Source organism: Dryas octopetala, chromosome 4, assembly GCF_963921425.1.
Source record: "Dryas octopetala chromosome 4, drDryOcto1.1, whole genome shotgun sequence".
NCBI lineage: Eukaryota > Viridiplantae > Streptophyta > Magnoliopsida > Rosales > Rosaceae > Dryas > Dryas octopetala.
In genome coordinates, this window is record NC_141369.1 from 25,414,986 (window position 1) to 25,429,678 (window position 14,693).

General features: G+C 40.0%; 4 protein-coding genes across 6 annotated transcripts; 1 reads left to right on the plus strand and 3 right to left on the minus strand.

The window, feature by feature from the left end:
* Positions 1-221: 221 nt before the first annotated feature.
* LOC147288822 (GDSL esterase/lipase At5g14450-like) lies at positions 222-1,885 on the minus strand. Its single transcript, XM_086240563.1, has 3 exons — positions 1,584-1,885; positions 776-1,432; positions 222-681 (listed from the first exon to the last, which is right to left on the minus strand). The coding sequence occupies exons 1-3, from the start codon at positions 1,849-1,851 to the stop codon at positions 434-436; spliced, it is 1,173 nt and encodes a 390-aa protein (XP_086096689.1). The 5' UTR covers positions 1,852-1,885; the 3' UTR covers positions 222-433.
* Positions 1,886-2,814: 929 nt separating this feature from the next.
* On the minus strand, positions 2,815-4,493 carry LOC147288823 (GDSL esterase/lipase At5g14450-like). Its single transcript, XM_086241489.1, has 5 exons — positions 4,223-4,493; positions 3,881-4,090; positions 3,596-3,768; positions 3,232-3,505; positions 2,815-3,147 (listed from the first exon to the last, which is right to left on the minus strand). The coding sequence occupies exons 1-5, from the start codon at positions 4,491-4,493 to the stop codon at positions 2,891-2,893; spliced, it is 1,185 nt and encodes a 394-aa protein (XP_086097615.1). The 3' UTR covers positions 2,815-2,890.
* Positions 4,494-6,930: 2,437 nt separating this feature from the next.
* On the plus strand, positions 6,931-9,058 carry LOC147288824 (Surfeit locus protein 2 (SURF2)). 2 transcript variants are annotated; one of them, XR_015121855.1, is made up of 6 exons: positions 6,931-7,200; positions 7,435-7,532; positions 7,679-8,017; positions 8,350-8,398; positions 8,503-8,879; positions 8,979-9,058. XR_015121855.1 is itself a non-coding variant. In XM_086241508.1 (5 exons), the coding sequence occupies exons 1-5, from the start codon at positions 6,965-6,967 to the stop codon at positions 8,579-8,581; spliced, it is 801 nt and encodes a 266-aa protein (XP_086097634.1). In that variant the 5' UTR covers positions 6,931-6,964; the 3' UTR covers positions 8,582-8,962. The 2 variants fall into 2 exon arrangements, 1 of the variants encoding a protein (XP_086097634.1); XM_086241508.1 differs by lacking the exon at positions 8,979-9,058 and having other exon boundaries at positions 8,503-8,962.
* A 629-nt stretch (positions 9,059-9,687) lies between these two features.
* On the minus strand, positions 9,688-12,926 carry LOC147288825 (uridine kinase-like protein 5). 2 transcript variants are annotated; one of them, XM_086239382.1, is made up of 14 exons: positions 12,818-12,926; positions 12,639-12,730; positions 12,441-12,510; positions 12,255-12,370; positions 12,003-12,099; positions 11,823-11,902; positions 11,452-11,646; positions 11,215-11,298; positions 11,063-11,123; positions 10,748-10,808; positions 10,436-10,529; positions 10,281-10,353; positions 10,130-10,212; positions 9,688-10,028 (listed from the first exon to the last, which is right to left on the minus strand). In XM_086239382.1, exons 1-14 carry the CDS (start codon positions 12,924-12,926, stop codon positions 9,840-9,842), a joined length of 1,404 nt encoding a protein of 467 aa, XP_086095508.1. In that variant the 3' UTR covers positions 9,688-9,839. The 2 variants fall into 2 exon arrangements, with proteins under 2 accessions (XP_086095508.1, XP_086095509.1); XM_086239383.1 differs by having other exon boundaries at positions 11,819-11,909; positions 11,990-12,099; positions 12,818-12,923.
* Between the last annotated feature and the right edge of the window lie 1,767 nt (positions 12,927-14,693).

A 14,693-nucleotide genomic window follows, 5' to 3' on the forward strand; every position in this document is an offset into this window, starting at 1 on the left:
GGCTCCCTAAGATAGAAGAGATAAATCGAGAATTGATATTTTGCCAAGAATTGATGTAATATTGCAATCCACATAATCTTGGCACATTGAACAAAATTGATTCTAGTTATATATCTAATTATCTATCTTGCCAAGAATTGATGTAATATTGCAATCCACATAATCTTGGCACATTGAACAAAATTGATTCTAGTTATATATCTAATTATCTATCATACCAAGCATTGATAACAACGGGAAAAAAAGAAAACAGAGGCACTTATTACTCAAGATGAAGATTCCATATCAGTTTTGCAACAAGCTCAAGATGAAGATTCTCAAGCCTGTCTGTCTCTTCTTGTGTAATACATCTTATTACTGCTTCCTGGTTGTGATGTTCTCAAAAACATTTCCTTTCATAACTCAATCCAACACAAGATATCGACTCTCTCTCTTAACCCCTATGGCAAGCTTGAGTAATCGGAATTGATGGGTTGGACAAGGTCCCATTGAGTATACGGTTTGCGACCCACTGATTGGCTCCCTGAGTGTAGTGAACCCCATCCCAGCTGATATATGCCAAAGGATTTTTACAAGAAGCACCATACACTTCACTTCCATTTACGATCGCTTTGTTCCCACACCACACATGGTCGTATTTCACATGATACCCACAACAAACCTTCATTGGATCCGCAAATCCTGTAATTGTAAATTGTAATGTAAACAAATATCAATGCAATGCAATGACAAGCAAAGCAAGAACATAAATGTGCAGTGAGTATTGATTGAGTACCTTCATTCTTAGCATTGCCAATCATTCCATACTTAGCGGCATAGACATCCACATATGTGATTGCAGCTTGTGGGAGCTCAGCTTTTAGTTTGATGACTCTGTCCCTGAGCTGCTTGTTGAACTCTACGGCCATGTCATTCTGGGTCTTGACACAGCCATGGTCGTCAAGAAAACCCGGTGGTGGATTAAGATTGTAGAACAGTTGCACCGGCAAGCAACCGATAGGCCCTGTGTTGTGTATCCAAAATGTCCTACCCCCTTGTTCGTATATACGTTGGACTGATGTGGCCAACTGGTTCACAATGTCTGGTATTTCTGCACGAAGTTGGTCGGAACTCAGCTTCCGAAAACCGACAGAAAGGTCATTTTGGCCGATGTCAAAGGTATAGAGAGCCTTTGTGAAGTCTTGAGGGTTGGGCAGCTTGGCTCTATCAGAGGGGTTCTTGGCTTGGCGATAGAGATCAGCAGTGCGTGATTTGAACTGCAGGAATTGCGCTGTCTGCATATCAAGCGAGAAGGGGCTAATGCCGTACTGGAATATGGTCTCGTTCGGCCTTCTAATGGTTGATCCTCCAGTGGCAAAATTTGCACCATGCCTGTAATTTGTTCCCAGTGAGTTCAAGTATGCACTCAAGTATGGCAACCTCAGGTGCTCAGCTGCATTGCACACATATAAACAGAGTAACATACAAAAGTGAACCAGTCAAGATTTAAAGGTTCAAATGGTAGAAAGATACAAGGAACTCGCCCTAGAGCCTATGAATTCATGTAGAAAATGAAGTGCTTTGTTGGTGGGTTTGATTGTTACCTATGAAGTCTATGATGAGACGGCCATCAGAGTCCCTTCCAAAGGGCTTATGGAAGAATGCCTCGCCATAGGGTGCCTTTATGGGTTCAAATGCAGCTGATATGCCGCCTGTGTCCGAATTCGAGTCCCCAAAGTTGTAAATTGCAGGGAAAGAACAAGGTGGTACCTCCCCACCTCTCACCCCCAAAACCCATAACACCAACAAGAACCCAGATGCCAATAGTTTCCAAAACCCCATTCTCAGATTTCTCACTGCCCTCACTCTCATAGTCTCATTTAAAGACGACCCACCACCCAGAACAAGAGGAGTGGCTCAATTTAAGGATAAGGTTATGCCATCCAACTTATTTCCTATGTGGGACAAAGTTATTCATGAGATGCATGTGCTCTGAAATCGTAAGTGACAGAGACTGTGAGGAGTGGAGGATCGGATCAGGGTATGATTCACATACACATGCCTTTGTTCACGAGGGACAGTGACTACACCGTCTGATTATAAATTATAATCTTGTGGCAGTGAGTGAAGTGCCTTGGAGACAGTGATTTTCAACATAGTCGGTGATGTGATGTGTGACATGTGTCTCTAAGTGTTATATCTTTTACATTAGATAAGTTGATTAAAATAAGGACCATTGTTGTCTAGGTGACAAAAAAATGGACCATTGTTGTCGGCGCATGCCATATGAGGCCAAGTGAAAGGGCAGATTTTCTTGATAATGAGCAGCCCTACACATCACCAAAGGGAGGCTTTTTCCTTGATTTGCTACTCGATATAGGTAGCCCAACTAGGGTAGGGATGGAATCAAATCATCAATGCATTACAACCCAAAAAATAATGGGAAACATTATAAAAAGATATTAGGCGTAAGTGACAATTTGTTCTATTAAATGTTTGGATTCCTCCTCCTAGGAACTTAATGCAGATGGGTCATGTATCCCATGTTCCTGGGGTTTAGTACTGTTGAAAAAAGATGCCATGTGCTTTCATAATTTGCATTCTTTCTTTCCACAATATTTTGGTGCCCATCAATTTCAATTCACTTAACCAGTCAGAGAGGGAGAGAGAGAGAGAGAGGATAGATTGTTTCCTATCCAATTCATGCCTTCAATTCCTTCATTTGATGATACTACTTATAATTATAATAATAATTGTACTTATTCTAATTCTACCTCGTTACTCTATCCACCCTCACCACTTAGAATCCCTAGGACATAATGATGATCAGCCTTGTTGTTGAGCTGAATTGTCAACTGCATTACTTTCATGCTGAATATTATAAGACTGAAAGAGCTTTATGTAGAAGTAATCACACAGGCTGAGGCCTATGGCATGCATTTGTGATTGGAACCGGTGGGTCAGAGAATGAACCACTGACTATCTGACTAGCAATCCAATGATTTGCAGCCTCAGTGTAGTGTACACCATCCCAGCTAATATACAAGGAAGGATCTTCACATGAACCAGCATATACTTCAGTACCATTTATGTTTCCCTTATTCCCACACCACACATGCTTGTTATCCTCATGATATCCACAGCAGATCTTTGTCTTATCTAAAAATCCTGCATTAATAACCAAACTTATTTTCATGCTTTTACAAATACTGATTCATTAGTTTGTTGTGTCAATGAATGAGGTTTAATTACCATGCTTCTCTGCATTGCTGAGCAGTTCATACTTTGCAGCAAAGACATCCACATATGTTATTGCAGAAAGGGGGAGCTCCTTCCTTAGTTCGATCACTTTCTGCTTGAGCAGCATATTGAACTGTATAGCCTTGTCGTTTTGAGACTTAACACAACCAATTTGATCAAGAGAGCCGGGGTCCGGATTGTGGATGTAGTGTAAGGTCACTCCCAAGCAACCAATCGGACCAGTGTTATGTATCCAGAATGTCCTTGCCCCTTGTTGATACAAATTCTGTAATACAATATATGAGGTTATTTTTTGAGCAATATAAAGTTTGGCATACACTAAACATGTCACGTGTAATCAAACTCATATACTTACTTGGACGGCTGCAGCCAACTGTTTAATGATGTCTGGGATTTCTGCTTGAAATTGTTCATCACTCATTTTCCGAAAACCAGCAGCTAGATCATTTTGTCCGATATCAAAAGTATAAAGAGCCTTTGGGAAGTCCTCAACTCTTGGGATACTTCTTCTTCGGGAAAGTTTCTTGGCTGCAGATCATAACAAATAAGAATGAACTTCTTATACATGTCAAGTAAAACAGAAAACTAACTCGAAAGGCGATATGATCTGTTTTCAGGCAATTTCTGCAGGCATCATTACCTTGGTTGTAAAAACTGCTGGTACGTGACTTGAGCTGCTCATACTGCGCAATCTGGATGTCAAGAGAAAAGGGACTCACACCATTCTCAAACCAGGACTCATTCTGCCGCCGGATGGTTGATCCTCCTGTTGCAAAATTGGCACCATGCCTGAAATTGCTCCCAAATGAGTCCAAATATGAGCTCAAGTATGGCAACCTGAGGTGCTTGGCTGCATATCATCACATATATAATAACAACTATTAATGTCATTTGTCAGTGTCCTTATAAAATTTGGTACATGGTAATCAAACAACTAGTAGCTAGTCTAAATTTATATCAGGTTCAGGTTGTTCATAATTACCAATAAAATCTATTATGAGACGCCCATCACAACCCCTTCCAGCTGGTCTGTGGAAGAAAGTTTCACCACAGGGTGATCCCATGGGGTAGAATGCAGCTGATATACCACCAGTATCCGAATTCGAGTCGCCAAAGTTGTAAATTGCTGGAAAATCACAAGGTGATGTGTCTGCAACCTCTTCACCTCCTACACTCAATGCACAAGTAACCAAAATGCTGGCAACAAAAGGTACTAACATCCCCATTTTCACCAAACCAAACATGTAACTCATGTGCAGGAAACTTGCAAGCCCTCTTACTTATAGACACTTGAGGCCTAGTTTATACAGAGAGGATAAGAAAGAAAAACATGTGATAAATGGGATTCATGTGCTCTGCAAGCAATGAAAAAACTGGTATTCTTGATTTGTGTAACCTCTTATGTCAGTGTGGCTGTATTACAGCTTAGTCAATTGCTCTTCCTTTGTTCATTTGCTCTGTACTGTAGTCATAATCCATCAAACACTGCCTTTTATAACTATTTCTTTAAATTACATCCAGCAGACAAGAATTTTTCCCTTAAGTGGTGCCATAATTACGAATTAATTAGATTGGAAGTCAAGCCTAATTCTTGGTTGTTTTAAGCAGTACATATTGTTCTAAATGATTATATATGGCATGCTGCCTAAGATATATGATTAATTTTTCTGGTGAGTGTAAATGGTATGCAAATAAGTCACCAAAATTACGTGTACATGAATCAAGAGTGTGGGAACTTTTCTGTAGTGCATCTGAACATGAGACCATACCCATCATTTTCTTTATAGAGATGGTCATTATTATTATTAGTTTTGCTTGTTAAAGTTTTGACAGAATACAACCAAGTTCTAACCCTGGACACACTGTCATTAAAATGGTACACAATACAGAAAGATGTAAGTTAGAAAGTACATTACACATCATTATAAATGCAATTCTAATACTAATAGTTGTTCACCAAACATCCATAAACAATTAGAATGATTGAGAAACTTTAAAAAATATATATTAATAATAGACTTAAAAGGACAAAAATGGTCTAATAATTTTCAACCCACTCACTTTGTCTTCCTAATACTCTATTTTAATATAATCGTGTGTGAGTAAAAAGGGAATGAATTCATAACATATATATTTTGAATGTATGTAAGATCACATTCACAGTTCATATACCCCAAGTTTTTTTTTATGTATGATTAAATTTCAAACAAATAAGAATACAAATTCATAATATATACCAACTGTTTGTGGATAAACCCACATCGATCCAACAGCTAATCATGGTTGGACACGTGGCCCGTCGGACCCAACTTCGGTGTTTGACTTCTCAGTGGTCAAAATTTGACCTCCACATCATCACGCAGCTCGGCACTTCCTCCGTCAGCTCAGATCGGATCACCACGATGAGCCCTTCGTGCCCGGTCCGACCCGAACCGAGGATCTTCCAAATGATTGAGTGTTCATCTTTCCTTGGTCATCCCCGTTCGGCTCGGCTCGGTGCTGAAGGAACATCCTTTCCGACCCTAGTCATAACCAGCTATGACTCAGAAGGATCTCCACCTACTGGATCAGCTCGGTTCGAAAATCCATGTCCGACCCGATCACACATGGACTTCATGTGCGCGCATAGGGACATGTGTTCGGGTCGGCTCGGCTTCCCGCCGCCATTCCAAGGAAGATCACGTTGGGACGAACCGCCACACTTAAATGCACCTGACAAGATCCTCTGACAAATGGGACTTCCCAGCTCACATTCATGACTATTGAGGCAGTTCACCTGAACCTTCCATACTTGCATTCAATGCAACATTGAATGCAAAGGAGGTGGGTAGCTGTGCATGCCACTATTCACAACCGAACGCGTGGATCTTTCTCAACCAGCCAACCACATGCAGGTAACTTACTCATCACAATCTCCTTTGCCTATATATATACCAACTCATATGCACAAAAGGAGGGATCTAGCTATCAATCCATCACCAGACAAACACTTACACAAAAACTTTCACTCACCCAAGAGTATACCCAACTTGCTGAGAATAAATCCAGAACATTTACCTTGTTCTTCCTATTTTCCCAAGTTCATCCCTTGTTCTTCCTCACTTATTTTCAAACATCATCAAACACACATCACTGACTTCATCATCGGAGCGTGTTTGGCTGGTACCACACCCGTCCATTTCCTTTTATCTTATTTTTATACAGGAAGATCTCACGTCATCATCCAGCAAGGCTTCGGATCAGCCAAGTCACCATTTTTAAGTTGTTGCATCTATCTTATAGAAATTTGCATCAACACCAACCATAGACCACAGTTTTATTTTACATATTAAATACATCAAGAATAATCGAACACGGGTGCGTGTAACAAATAAAGAAATACCATCAAATCCAATTGTCTTATGGCATACCAACCGACATTTTCCTTAACTTGACATGAAGTCTTGGCTCGTGATTCATGATTCATCAAGATTCCAAGTCCCTTTTACCAAAAAAATTTACATTCTCCCCTATTACAATTTTTTACTGAGCAATGGGCCATTGACTAAAGAATAGGCCCATCTCGAGATGAGCCCATACTTTAGCCTTTGGGCTTTGGACTATGGAAACCAGGCCCAGTACCTACCTTATTAGGGCTTATAATTAGGTCTGCGGCCCAAAATGCACTTCTTTTCTCTCGCTCTGCGGCTCGCAGCTGTGTAAGTCGTAGCATCAACTAGCAGCAATGGAGACGAGTGAGCAGAAGGCGAAGACGAAGGAAGGGAATAGCCTACTGGGCTCGCCGACTTTCAAGCAGCTCGAGAATGGTCGCTTCCACTGCGTCGAGACTGGCCACGAACTGCTGGAAAAAGACAAGGAATCCTACTCCCATAGCAAACGGTGCCGTTTGGGTCTCATCGACTTTGCCCTCTCCCATAAGAAACCGCCTCTCAACATTTTCAAGCAGGACCCTCTTTCTCGGTATTTCAATTTCTTTGGAAAACCATCAAGATTTTAGCTTTGTTTGTTTTTTAAATAATTTTCATTGAATTTCGTAAGGTCTGTTTGCTTTGTTTTTGTGATGTCGAGCTGCAATATCATTGTTACTTATAACTTCACTTTGCTTGCTTAAAGAAATGTTGACTGAATTGGGTTTGTTTAGCTATTTGCCAAATTTTGAATAAGTATACCCTATTCGTTTGCTTCTTTCTGCAGTTCAAAGTTGATATGTAAGCTAACTGGGGATACCATCAATAAGTCAGAGGAACATATTTGGAAGCATATTAATGGAAAACGATTCCTCAACAAGCTAGGTTTGTATTGTGTTTCATTTTTTCTTATGAGGTTTTCAAACCCATCATATTGGTACTCCTTTAAAAATTGTCTGTGGACTCGTTGAGTTTGATGGTACCCCAAATGTTTCTGATGGTGCTATTCATGTGGACTTTTATATAAACAGAAGAAAAGGAAGCACAAAAGCTAAAACCAAATGGAATAGTAGAAGAGCTGGATGATGAAAACCCTGAAAAAGTATCTAAGCCGGCCAAAGATGGCATCAAAAAGAAGAAGAAGGAGAAGAAGAAGGATAAGAAGGAGAAAAAGGAGAAGAAGGAAAAGGACAATGTAGTTGATGAGCTTATCTCTGCAATAAGGAATTCTTCTAATGAGGAAAGTGATTCAGAAGAAACTGACTTTTGGATGCCTCCAGAAGGAGAACGTTGGGACTTCGATGATGGAGGTGATAGATGGGGTTCTGGTTCAGAGTCAGAGAACAAAAGTGACGAGGATGATGGAATTGGTATGGCTTTAGTTGTGAACTTGGGTTTAACCCCATGTGTTTTGCTTGTTTCCAACTCGGTAGATATGGATCATTGGCAGAATTCGTTGAATCTCATCTCATATATTTCTTAGATTTAATGTCTACTTGATGTCTATATCTTTTGAAGTTATATCATCATCAATCAATCACTTTGAGTTCCAACTGTGATTTTTCCATAATAAGTTGTAACTGGAGATTTAGGATCAGAGTTACATGCTCAGTTAAAGTAGATATAGATATGAATTTGTAGTTTTGTGTCAACAACTCAACTGGTTGAGTGTTTTATGAATTTCATTATATCTTTATTGTAGATGGTGCAGTTGAAGATGGTGACAAGGAGTCAGAAGAGCTCTCTGTGCGGTATGCTGCTTCATTATGTTATATTTGTTAATCTATATTTGTGGAAGAAACAATGTGCCCACAGTGTTCTGTTGAATCTATTTGATTGTTCTTATGCTTTGCAGGACAAAAAGAATGTCAATAGAAATTGGACCGAGCAGCTTTGCTTCAAGGAAGAAGAAGAGCAAAAAGAACACTACATGATCCGCCAAGCAACTTAGCTTCAATTTACGAGAAGAAGACAAGAGGCAAGAGAACCATGGTGAGCAACTTGTTTTGAATAGAGAGAGACATGAAAGAATAAGGAGACTAACCTATGCTTATGGAGATGTGTTGGAGCCAACTCAAATGGGAAAACGAGGAACATATGCACTTATGGGAGAGATGTAAAATTAGAATCTGCTTGGTCGCAAATCATGTACATGTACATTCCAAGTAAAGGATTCAGCCAGTAATAGAAATCCTACTAAGGACTTCTGAAAGGCACCATCAAGCAGTAAAGGTTTCATTTCGTGTATTCTAATTAGAGATTTTTGAACTATGTATTGTGAAATTTTGAGTTGGGAACAGTTATAAAATTATGCACCATCAAGTAGTTAAGGTTTCATTTCGCGTATTCTAATTAGAGATTTTTGAACTATGTATTGTAAAATTGTGAAATTTTGAGTTGGGAACAGTTATAAAATTGTGTGTTTGAACAATTTCCATTCGCTAATAAAAGTAGGCATCTCCTTTAATTTTTTTGACTGCTATGTTTCCATTTAAATATTGGCTAGGGATTTTTTTTTTTTTTTTTTTCACTACAACAAACTAGGTAGCAGAAATACTGACATTGAGGAGGCAATATCAGGGAATTTTGGTTAATGCTCATTTAGAATTGGTGAATGACTTGGAAATGGGGTTTCAAGTAGCACCATCACCTGTGATAAATCGCCATCCATTTTTTAAGTTGGTGCTTGAGTGTGAATTTTTGCAATGTTATTTGGCAGTATTTTTCAATTCGAGAATGCTTCTTCTTTTCTTTTGAGACAAAACTGTGAGAGTCTTTATTAGATCAATAGAGTCTGTTAAGTTTGAAATTAATTAATATAATTTCACTAACAAATCTGGATTGTATATCAATTATTGTATTATTCTCAAATCTCACTTGTTTATGACTGCAATGCATTATGACTTATGAGGCTTACAATTATCCAAATAAACACTTCGGCCTCAAAAGCCAAGGTTAATGAACGAATCTGTGGTTCTCTACATGACTGAAATTTAAAACTGACACACGTTTGAGTATCACTTTGAAATTACTTGCAAAGTGGATATATCTATCTGTCGGTATTATGTAAATGCATAACATCTCACATGGGTAGACTTTATACCTTTGGGTGAACAAAATCTTAGCAATTGCTAAATTATTCGACACTGGAATGAAGTTGAGCCATGCCCCCAGCCAAAGAAAAAGGAACATTTATTTGGGTGTGCAAGAAGTTGAAAGGGTACCATTACCCTCTTCACTATCTGTGCCAAAGTATCGGTCTCCAAACTCCCCCATGCCCGGGATCACACGTAAATCGTCGTTTAAATATTCATCAATCTCTGATGTAACGAGTTTTAGCTTTGGAAATGTCTTGCAGATGGCATGTATTCCAGCTGGTGCCTGCATTATAAGATTTGGGTTATACAAAACCATGAAAAGAGAGATTTACATGAGCATGTGTTAACGTCTGAGGAATAGAAAACATAGGATCAATGACTCACTGCTATAAGGTTAAGGAAGAGGATGTTGGATTCTGGTACACCCTTACTGAGCAGCAGAGATATAGCCTTGATGGCAGAATTTCCTAAGAATTTACAGATTTTAGACAACAATATATGTTTACAGTTAGACGTTAGATGATTTTATTCAAACCTGAAGCCAGAACAGGATCAAGGAATAACACATGGCGGCTTGAGATGTCTTTTGGTAGCTTCTCATAGATTAACTGCAGCAACATTGTAAGGATATTAGAGAGAGAGAGAGAGAGAGAGAGAGAGAGATGCAAGACAAAGGTTTTCTCCACAAACCTCTCGACCATTGTTACCCTCTCCATGGATGAGGATTTTTCCAATTTTTATGCCCTTGCAGCATGCTCTGAGTGCATTCTCCATGCTCTCCCCACTGATATTAGGAAACTAGAATGATGAGACAATGTATTCCAAGTATTTCGTCCACAAAACCATGTAATATCAAGGCCTCCAAAACAGTAAAAAAAATGCAATTGGCTTTAGAAAATCTAGGCTGATCATCTAGCTTGAAAAACAAGGAAATGTAGAACATCTTCAACCCCCCCAACCCCTGAAAGTAAAGTTGCTTTACTGGTCAGTGGAAACAAATACCTTCTAATGACTGAAACACCGCACAACCTTTTACAGAAAACAACTCCACTGTATACAGATCCTGCCATCAATAACAATAAATACCTATCATCAGCTAACTTAAAAGAGTATTCATTTTTGAGTTCTTGGAAAATAATTCAGTGTAGTACAGATGACTACAAATCTGCGACATCCTAAAAGGAGCTACATGTTTATAGACCTTATTATAAAGAGAGATTAGTAATGGCCTTTCAATTAAGATTTTGTAATTCAATGATAATTATGTAACGTCCTCATCTAATTGTATGTTGGAGCAATGGTTTCTAGAACAGCTACCTGTTGGGGTAATAACCTGCTCTTCTTTGAAGGGGAGATGACCGAGTCCATGCTCCACAACCTGAATCATTGGTTCATAACACTGTATGTTACATCATGCTTATTAGGAGTCAGAAAAATTTCTTAATTTACATACAAAAAATTAGTTATACCAAGCGAATGAGTCGGTCTGAATAAAAGACAAAGTCATGTTTTGTTGTTTTGGCATCACGTATTAGGGTGTGCATTCCCCGTATCTGAAGCAAACAAAAGAAATAGCCCTTTCAGTCTTTGTTCCCCTTTGTGTCATTCCTTTTAAGAATGCAGAGATTTCATATATCAAAAATGTGATCAGTTCAAAGATCACAATATGGTGAGCGGTGATGGGGTTACAAAGTTGTGACTGTTACCTGAAACGTTGAAATTATTACGAAGACATTTGGATATATTTTGCACAGATCATGCTGGGCAAGCTTTGTATGAATATGTTGTACTATCAAGTCAATTGCAACATCATTATCTCCTCCTCGAGGGATAATGATATCTGCAAATTTTTTTGATGGCAATATGAATTCTTCGAAACTAGGCTTCACAAATCTGGCATACTGCAATTACAGTCAATTAGTTGGCTAAAGAAATATGTAATAGCACTTCAAATTATGACACAACTACTATGTATTCGTGGCTCTGCGTTGATGATACATTAGTCAAAGTATAGATATGAAAATCGCCTAACAACACCAGTATACAAGATAACGGGAAAAAGGGGAAGTTAACCAACTTGGTCAAGCACATTCTCGATATTTCTGCCTCTTTCGACTGTATCCCGTTGAATTCTCCGAGAAAGCCGAACATCAGAATCTGCACACTGAAACTGTTATGTTGGTTATTGGATAAGAGATCATACAATAATAAAGCCAATAATTTGTATGGATTTAAGAACAAAACAGATAAAGATAACCTGTATCGACGAAGATTTTCATGTTCATGAGGTCACGAACTCGAGGATCATGAAGAATTAATATTCCTTCTAAAATGATAATGTCTGAGGGGTTAACCTGCAGTTGATCAAAATAAGCATGATTAAGCAAGTTGTAAAAGAAGTACCATGGTATAACCAGCAACACAATTATAAAGTTCATGTCTCGAGTATCAAATAGGTAGTTCTTTCATCATGGTTACATGTCGCTCAAACACAGTTGATAGTATGTACCTTCCGAGCTGGTTCTATGCTTTGATGGGTCTTAAAATCATAATTTGGGATGTTCACTGCTTGTCCGCGCTTCAATTGCTCCATACAAGAAAGCAAAAGCTCTGTATTGAAGGCCTCTGAAAAAGAAAACGTCCATAGATATTAACAGGTTGTGAAATTCATGAAAGCAAAGCTTAATTTAATTACCAGGATGATCAAAGTTGTACTCATGGACCCGTCGCAACTTCTCTCCACTCAAGGAGTGATAAAATGAATCCTACAAACACAACATATACATTGCACCCTTCAACCCCATTGATCGAATAATGAAACAGAATCAACAATACTGGCCGGACACTAAAACTAAAATGGAATTAGTAACAAGAAAAGAAGAAGATTAATTACTTGATTAACAAGAACAACGCGTTGATCGCGCAGTTGGGAGATGATCATATTGCAAACAGTGGTTTTGCCGGATGCAGTCCCACCAGCAACACCTATAGAAGAAAATCAATAATATATATACGTATTGAGTCTGAAATTTGAACATGAAGAAGCATGCATTAATGGAAGAGATTAATTACCAATGAAAAAGGGTTGCTTAGGTTGGAGTCTGGCATTCGAGGCATTGGATTTGAGGGAAAGGTTGCGTTTGATGCCATTGCTCAACGTATCCACAGCTGCAGAATCCATGGAAGGACGTGGAAGGAAGGAAGGAGATGATCGAGTGCAGAGTGAAGGTCGATTGATCTGTTTGTTGTGTGTGTTTCCCTAATCCTATGGCGCTGGAAACCTCTCTCTCTCTCTCCCTCTCTCTCTCTAGAATGGAAGGAAGATTGGGATGGGAATTACGAAATTAGCGGGAACAAACGCATGTCTCGTGTTATGTGGAGAGTAGACACCTGCCTTGCGTTCGTTTATATATTCTTCATCTAAACGTGTTTGGTTTTTTTTTTTTTTTTTGGGTCTGAAAACGTGTTTGGTTTCTTCCTTTCCACTTTATAGATAGAATCATAGGACAAGCCTCATCATGCCTCATAAAAACGCAACAAATAAAGAGAGCTACTATTTACACACCATTTTTTTTCTTTTTGCACACCCCTATTAAAAAAAAAAAAAAAAAAAGCCAAAAAAAAAAAGACAATACACTCCCTCTCTTTTTTTCTCTCGTTCACACCCCCCTTCCCCTTTTTTTTTTTTCTTCTTCTTCTCCAACCCTCCCCCAGCCAGCCCCTCCACCCAACCCACCTAGCCCCTCAACCCCCTCACCCGACCCACCCCTCCCTCCCTCCCCCTTCGACCTCCCCCCTCCACCCAACTCACCTAGCCCCTGCACCGACCCCCCCACTCTCTCTCTCTCTCTCTCTCTCTCTCTCTCTCTCTCTCTCTCGCCTAAGCAAATAGCAAAAAAAAAAAAAGGTCAAGTTCGTTCGGCGGTTACCTGTAGAACGAAACCGACGGGTTCGGCACTGGTCTGCCGAACCACCTGCCACCCTTTTTTTTTTTTGTTATTTGCTTGGGCGAGAGGTGAGACCACCACTGGTCACCTCCTCATTTTCTCTCCTCTCTCCATTTCTTTGTCTTGTCTCTAACAGAGCCAAGCTGCTGCCAGCGCTCCCGCGTCGCACCGTCGAGCTTCCACCTTCCGCCAAGCTGCTGCCAGAGCCAAGCTGCTGCACAAGGTGGCTGGAAAGAGTTGGAGCCGGCAGTTGGGCTTCGCGGAGCTTGCAGGAGAGGTAATGTTGCGGGGAGGTGGAGTCGCGAGAGAGAGAAAGGGAGCTAGGAGAGAGAATGTGACGGGGAGGTGGTGCTGCCGGGGAAGAGAGAGAAAGAGAGAGGGAGGAAGGTGGTGCAGGGAGGGTGCGGGAGGGAAGGTGGTGGTCGGGTGAGGGGGAGATGGGCTGGGTGGGTCGGGTGAAACGGGGGGAGGGAGTGAGGTGGTGCAGCTGCATGCGGAGAGGAGAGAGAGAGGGATTGAGGAGGGTGGCCGGTGCTGCATGCGGGGAGGTTGGTCGGAGAGGGAAGGGGTTGAGGGGCTGGGTGGGTTGGGTGGAGGGGCTGGCTGGGGGAAGGTTGGAGAAGAAGAAGAAGAAAAAAAAAAACAGGGGAAGGGGGGTGTGAACGAGAGAAAAAGGAGAGGGAAAAAAGGGAGGGTGTGTAATGAAATGAGAGTATTTTGGTAATGGGGTGGGTGTGTGTTGAGAGATTTTGAATTTGAGGTAAGTGTGTGGGGGTGTGTAGAAGAAAAAAAGAGAAAAAGGGTGTGCAAAAAGAAAAAAAAAAAGGTGTGCAAATAGTAGCTCTCCAAATAAAACTACAAGTTTCACTTCAAAATTTTTACATTTTTTACTTCAATATGTGAAAACTTGAAAGATACCTGCCCTTGGCCAAAAAAAAAAAAAAAAAAAAAGAAAGAAAGATACCTTCCCCTACAAGTAAAGATTCATCATGATGTACACT

What these genes read in the sequence shown, in the direction of transcription:
- LOC147288823 (XM_086241489.1), bottom strand. Translation starts at nt 4,493, where the DNA reads ATGAGTTACATGTTTGGTTTGGTGAAAATGGGGATGTTAGTACCTTTT. An exon ending in CAGCAGTTTTTACAACCAAG is followed by an intron (nt 3,769 to 3,880) that starts GTAATGATGCCT and finishes TATGATCTGCAG; the next exon opens with CCAAGAAACTTTCCCGAAGA. An exon ending in CAGCAATGCAGAGAAGCATG is followed by an intron (nt 3,148 to 3,231) that starts GTAATTAAACCT and finishes TTATTAATGCAG; the next exon opens with GATTTTTAGATAAGACAAAG.
- LOC147288825 (XM_086239382.1), bottom strand. Translation starts at nt 12,926, where the DNA reads ATGGATTCTGCAGCTGTGGATACGTTGAGCAATGGCATCAAACGCAAC. An exon ending in TGATCCTGTTCTGGCTTCAG is followed by an intron (nt 10,213 to 10,280) that starts GTTTGAATAAAA and finishes GTAAATTCTTAG; the next exon opens with GAAATTCTGCCATCAAGGCT. An exon ending in TCTTCCTTAACCTTATAGCA is followed by an intron (nt 10,029 to 10,129) that starts GTGAGTCATTGA and finishes CTTATAATGCAG; the next exon opens with GCACCAGCTGGAATACATGC.
- LOC147288822 (XM_086240563.1), bottom strand. Translation starts at nt 1,851, where the DNA reads ATGAGAGTGAGGGCAGTGAGAAATCTGAGAATGGGGTTTTGGAAACTA. An exon ending in TCTCATCATAGACTTCATAG is followed by an intron (nt 1,433 to 1,583) that starts GTAACAATCAAA and finishes TGTGCAATGCAG; the next exon opens with CTGAGCACCTGAGGTTGCCA. An exon ending in TGGCAATGCTAAGAATGAAG is followed by an intron (nt 682 to 775) that starts GTACTCAATCAA and finishes TTACAATTACAG; the next exon opens with GATTTGCGGATCCAATGAAG.
- LOC147288824 (XM_086241508.1), top strand. Translation starts at nt 6,965, where the DNA reads ATGGAGACGAGTGAGCAGAAGGCGAAGACGAAGGAAGGGAATAGCCTA. An exon ending in AAGCAGGACCCTCTTTCTCG is followed by an intron (nt 7,201 to 7,434) that starts GTATTTCAATTT and finishes TTCTTTCTGCAG; the next exon opens with TTCAAAGTTGATATGTAAGC. An exon ending in TGACGAGGATGATGGAATTG is followed by an intron (nt 8,018 to 8,349) that starts GTATGGCTTTAG and finishes TCTTTATTGTAG; the next exon opens with ATGGTGCAGTTGAAGATGGT.